Source organism: Centruroides sculpturatus, unplaced genomic scaffold (genome assembly GCF_000671375.1).
Source record: "Centruroides sculpturatus isolate CEXI.00-Female unplaced genomic scaffold, Cexi_2.0 scaffold170, whole genome shotgun sequence".
Taxonomy (NCBI): domain Eukaryota; kingdom Metazoa; phylum Arthropoda; class Arachnida; order Scorpiones; family Buthidae; genus Centruroides; species Centruroides sculpturatus.
This window is the reverse complement of record NW_019384413.1, coordinates 82483-88896: the sequence shown is the minus strand read 5'-3', so window position 1 is coordinate 88896 and position 6414 is coordinate 82483. Positions and strand designations below refer to the sequence as shown.

The following is a 6414-nucleotide window of genomic DNA, read 5'->3' as shown; positions in this document are numbered from 1 at the left end:
ACCACGTAAAGCTCCTTCTGTCCGGTGAAAGAAGAACCAGCTTCCCAAGAGGAAGACCGGGCTTCGCACACCCGGTGCTGGCTTGGGGGCCACGGCCTGCATGCCGAAGCCAGTGGGGCGAGGAGTCGTACTCCCGTTGCCGAAGCCTCGCTGGTGGCCAGGGGGGTAGCGCCTACAGTGGATTGTAGGACTCCGCTAGCTGGTATCTATCCTGACGGGCAGTCGGCAGAGCCACTCTTCGGACATAGGGCCAACTTCCTTATGTCCTTGGGGGGGAGTGGTGCTTAAAGGCCTGACGATGCGCTGGATGGCCGTACATAATCTCGGAGGACTCGAAGCGGGAAGAGCGTCTCCTAGTAGGAACGATGGGGCGGCCCAAGCCGAGCAACCAGCCGGGCTGGGGTGACCTTGGGTAGGAGGCCATTTAAATGGGTAGCTGTCCCGGCAGCGGGCCAAGCAGTGACGACCCGGCAATAAGAGGGCCAAAATGAGCCCTCAGTAAGTCCGAAGTCAGAGCTGGCTCTTAAACGCACACCTTGACTTTCGAACGGATTCAGGGCACCCGTGAAAGGTCGAGATTACCCTAATCCCCTCTTTTTATATTTTCTATTATGATGACGAACATGGCTAAATTGTGCGAAAATTTGGCAAGCGTGTTGTGTGCGGATGATGCGCTAAATGTTCAGTGTCGTAGCGGGAAGTTGGAGGAGGGAGAGCAAGTGGAAGGCGGTGTTAAGTCGAGCACTGAGCCAATGGAGAAGCGGACGCTATGGAAACGTAAGCCGCCCGCTACTGATCCACCACAGGAACCTACAAAAGATAGGCCCAAAGAGACTGTAAAAGTCTCAATCCCCATAGTGGACAGCGAGTCCGATTCGGATCGCTCTAGTCCAGATTCTGGTGAGTTTTTCGACTCCGCTACCTCTGGTGAGGAAAGCGAGTGGAAGCCCGCGCCTACCAACGCCAGACAAAGGCGTAAACAAAGACGGGCAATGGCGGCCAAAGCCAGAACGGGGGAATCCGAGACTGAGAAGTCTAAGGAAGAACCCGCAAAGGCTGCGGTGGCCGTGGAGGAGGGGAAACCCTCCACCAAAAGCAAGGGTGGGTCACGGACTAAGTCTAAGTCCAAGAAGAAGAACCCTACCGCAGCGGTGGCCGGGAAAACAAGTCCGGCCACCAAGGCTGAAACACCGTTGTCGGCGCCCGTGGAGACACGGGAAGAGCTTGAAACGGTTGACTGCAGGCGGAAGGCACTTGATGGTGTGCACGACGAGCTGACAAAGCTCCTCGCGCGTACTGACAGTAGATGTCAGAAAGCCACGTGTGCCGTTATTTACCACCTGTTTAGTAAAATAACTAGCATAGTTAACGCCCAGGAGATCGAGATTGCATCTCTCCGGGCAAAACTTGCGACCCTGCAAGAGGTTAAGGGTGACAACTTGTTGCCACCCGCTATACCTTCAGGGGAAAAAAAGGGAGGCAAAGCAAGCACAGCCGGTGGTGTCACGTACGCCACTGTTGCTGCCTGTCCGGCCCCACGAAAAATCCAAGGGGGTCCTCGGGAAGCTGCTAAGCCACGTAGGGTCCCTACCAAGGAGCACACGCTCCTGGTCTACCCTACGCGTGAACAAATGACAAGTGACAATACAAAGTCACTGCTGAAATCNCACGTTGTGGGCAATCTAAGGAAGAGGAAGGCACCTGGCGTTGATGGGATCACGGCCGAGATGGTACAAGTTCTGCAAGAGGAACGTCCTAACCTGCTCCGTGTATTGTATCAGAAGTGCCTACTCCTGGGTCATTTCCCAGTGCAGTGGAAGCGGGCGCGCCTCGTGTTCATTCACAAGGAGAAGCGCCCGAAGAACGACCCCAGATCCTTCAGGCCGATCAGCCTACTACCAGTGCTGGGGAAGGTTCTCGATAGAATCCTCAGTGATAGAATCTTTTTTTTATCTCAAGCGGAAAGGGTAGCTACACCTGCAACAATATGGATTCCCCCCGAACTTGTCGACCTGCCACGCATTACACCGTGCGGTGGAACTGGTTCGCCAGAACCGCCGGCAGGGGCTCCACACGTCGCTCGTTTCGATGGACGTTGCTGGGGCTTTCGATAACGTTTGGTGGCCATCCATTGTGGGCGAGCTGAGGAAGGCAAACCTGCCGACCACCCTTGTATCACTTTCTAGGAGTTTCCTGAGTGACCGCTCGGTCGTCTATGAGATGGCAGGTGGTAGGTATGAGAGGACGCTTGAAAGGGGCTGTCCACAGGGTTCCTGTATTGGTCCCCTCTTGTGGAACGTTCTAGCAGACACGGCGTTGAGGCTGGTCTTACCAGACCAAGTCCAACTGCAGGCTTATGCTGACGACCTATTGCTAGTAGTTGCAGGCTACAGTCGACGCGATATGGAGGTTCGCGGCAACGAAGCAATAGAACAGCTTGTTCGCTGGGGAGAGCTGCATAAGCTCTCTTTTAGCCCTGAGAAATCAGAGGCCCTGACGGTGGCCCGAAGCGGGGTATTGGCACGCCAGCCCATATACCGCATCCGGGGCAACCCCATCCGAAGGGTGAATGAGTTAAAGTACCTCGGTGTAATCATCGACCAGACACTATGCTGGACTCCCCACCTGAGGGACGTTCGAGTCAGAACGAACCGAATGATAGCGTCACTATCAAGACTAGCTAGGCAGGATTACGGGTTGAGTGGCGAAGCGCTTCGTACCATCTACAAGATGAGTGTGGAGCGCGTAGTCTGCTATGCCTGTGGCGTTTGGTGGAAGGACACCGCCAACGTCTGTCAGAGTAGGACACTACTCACGATCCAGCGTCCCGCTGCTTTGCGGATCACGCGTGCGTACAGAACTGTGTCAACGGATGCGGCCCTGGTCTTGGCCGGGCTGCTCCCTCTGCCTCTGGTTGTCAGCCAAGAGGCAGCCTTCTACAGAACAACGGTGGAAAGTAAAGAGGCCATGCATTGTAATCAGAAGTACCCGATTAGACTTAGGCGTCAGACAGACGTACTAAAGATCCATCCTGCCCTCAGGATTGGACTCGATTGGGAAGTCGGTGAACCGACTGGTACGGGTGTTGAGATATACACCGATGGCTCGAAGGACGGCAGCTTAGTAGGCGCCGCATACTGCGTCTTTTCCGACGGAGTTGAAGTGTACAGCAGAACTGACAGACTGAACGAGGAAGCGTCCGTGTTCCAGGCTGAACTGGTGGCTTTGGGGGAAGCGTCCCAGTGGATCCTATTACATCCGGGTCCAGAGCCGGTCACGGTTTACTCTGATAGCCAGTCGTCGTTACAGGCTTTAAGCGACGGGTACCATCGTGATCCTTTGGTACACGAGATCAGAGGTAGGGTACTGAGGGCGAGGCACGAACGACACGTTGTCCTGCGGTGGGTACGAGGCCACACCGGCGTCCTGGGCAACGAACGTGCCGATCAGCTGGCAAAGGCGGGAGCCAGTGGCCCATTTGTTACGAGGATGGTAGATCCCTCGACTACATACATAAAAGGTACTCTACTGCAGAGATCGATGATAAGCTGGCGAGAACGCTGGACTCTAAGTACAGTAGGTAGGCCAACCTACGCCTTCGTGCCTGTAGTTGGCCTCACTCCGATAAGTTGTTGCTCGTTGTCGACTCAAATCTTAACTGGCCACAAGAGGTTCTCCCACTTCAAGTCCAAATTCGAACAAGGAGATGGTAGCTGCCCCTGTGGTAGTCCTCGCGGCGACGCGAAATATTACGTACTTGACTGTCCCTTAACAATAGACTTCCGCCTAGGGGTGGACCAAGTTGACTGGTCTAAGCCCCCTGAACAAGTACTTCGAACGCTAGCAGCTAGTAAAGGGAACCTAAAGAAACTAAAGGAATTGATGGGAAAAATCATAGATCTTTTCGATCTATAATTCTAGTAAATGTCGTTTGGGTCCCCTCTCATAAAGATGGGGCCCCCCTGTCCGTATACCTACGGGTATAAGTCTGTGTTGTTAGCATAAGTGAGCTGATAAAGGTTTAGTAAAGTGGACCAAAGTGCAGTACAGGCTGCACAAACAAAAGTTATGCCAAGTTAGTGAGCTGGGCCGAAGTGCAGACGGGAGTCCGAATGAAGCATCATAGGGCCCAGTTATGACGTCCCTGTCTACCGCGTCAGGTACCGACCAAGTCGATGAACAAGGCATAGTTTCTTTAACCCTGTAGTGCCAATAGGCGGAGCAGGGAAGGAGTTCCTTATGAGACTTGCGGTCCCCGTACCTCACGCACGCCTAAGAAAGAAAGAATAAACACATATGGCTTAGCCACTCACAAAATGAAGACGTAGCAGGCGGCAGAGAGAATGCGTCCTCAACAGTAGAAGCTAATAGATCTAGCGAAACATCCATAATGAAAGCAAGGAAAGCAAAGAACAACTTAAATCATCACTAATACAGAAAAAAGGAAGCGAGATGAGACAGAGAAAACCCTTTACCAACCAAGTGACAATGGTCCTAGGGTTCAGACAAGACAGTAGAGATGCTTAGCATGGACAAGTCAGAAAGACACCAAAAAATCACAGGGAAAGTGAACACAGGCGGCACGCAAACACCTACCGAAGTGGCACGCTTGGTACTGCATCAAAGTGCAGTATCAAGCGTGCCAAGAAAAATAGAAGAATGCCACTCAATGCGCCAGTCGCAGTAGCGGCTATCTGGTTGATTTTTTTTATTATTTTTTATTTATTTATGAAATATGGGGAACTCCTGGTATCACTCATAGGTACAACTAGGAGGGGAAAAGAAATGAAAAAAGAGGGAGAAATGCGAAGGATAGGGGATGAAAGTGGGGGCAGGAAGAGGGAGGAAGAGGTGGGATCCCACAGCGTATGCGTCACATTTATTTACAAATAAACCAGGGTAAAATAAAATTTTAAAAAATATATATATATATAAAGATACAAACCAAGGTTAGTACAGTACATACAATTATATACAGGATTTGGCGCGATAATAGCGAGAGTAAATACAGAATAGTAACAGAAATTGGTAGTTAATCAGAAATTTGAAGTTTACATCTATTTGGCGCGATGACATAAAATAATGGATTACAAAACAGAGGTGAATGGTACAAACATACTTACAAAAGAGAATTACCACTAGAGTATAACAGACAAATAATGAAGACAACTGCATGACAAGCGGTGGAGAGAACAAGCAAATCAGTAAAACAGATAAAACAGTAGCATGTAGCGTGGCGTCAGTAGCATAACACTATGATACAGAAAGCCACAAAGGAAGTGAAAGTCACAAGTTAACAACTCCTGGGTACAATGAAGAAACACTGTTGAAGAGAAGTCCACTCAATCAGGATTTTGAACACTGTTGTTTGCGATGTGTAGACTGCTCGCTAGATTCAGTGCTGCTGTCGCTGAGAGAAAGTCTGCTAGTTTATAATAAATGTCCTTGTTTTCAAGGAAGACGTTAAAAGGACAGGGCCAGTTGAAGCCAGCNATAATCTTTTTACTTTATTATACTGAATATTTATAGCTAGAAATTTAAATATTAATATTTACTATTTTAAATGATAGTTTCTTACATCGTAATATGCCCTGAACTTCTACTTTAAACATATTACATATGTGAGATAGCAGAAATTCCTATATTAGAACTAGTCTTTAATATTAACATTGTTTGAGAGACGTAATGATTGTTGTTCGTAGCTACCTGAGAAAGTCTCCCGTTACATTTTCACAAAGTCAACATGACGCTTTCTCGTGAACTATTAACCTCTACATGGCCGAAATCGTCCATGAATATCGCCAGAGACGGCCGAAAAGAGTCAGTTGCTGTTTTAGTCCTCGGAGAGGAAAGAAGTCGTCACCCATTCCGTAGGATAACCTTTATCAACAACCATTTTTTTGTGTTAGTGCACAATAGAGCCTGGACATTTCAATGGGACATTTTGACTGGATATTTCACCCTTGGACAAATCCTGAAAAAGCCTATAAGAAGAACTATTACCTGGTTCTCCAATTTGATACGACCCTGATCGGGATATCTATTACCAAAGATATTTATCACCACGCAAACCTTATGTGAACTCTCTCTCTCTCCGCGATAAATCTTATCCAATTTATTTTAAATTAAATCCTTGCTAAGTGTTAATTGTAGTTTGAGTCTCTTCCACATGCTGTCTCTCAATCGGCTGACATTACGAATCTGTCTGTCCACTTACGGGACCTCTCGCGCGACGGTGCGAATTGCCGTCTCGGCTTCCGTGTTCCGATAAACACGGTGGTGTCAATCCTGACAGGGCACTAAATAGGTGACGACCCGAAAGGTCACACATATATTCAAATTGATTAGATCAGTCATGAGCAACCTGTAGCCCCTGTGCCATACAAGCATTCTTTTAGCAAATTAAAATTAATA

The 6414-nt window shown here is 49.1% G+C and overlaps 1 protein-coding gene across 1 annotated transcript; it reads left to right on the top strand.

The window, feature by feature from the left end:
* The first annotated feature begins 2220 nt into the window (after positions 1-2220).
* Positions 2221-3915, top strand: LOC111619068. Its single transcript, XM_023360716.1, has one exon. The coding sequence runs from the start codon at positions 2221-2223 to the stop codon at positions 3913-3915; it is 1695 nt and encodes a 564-aa protein (XP_023216484.1).
* Positions 3916-6414: the final 2499 nt, after the last annotated feature.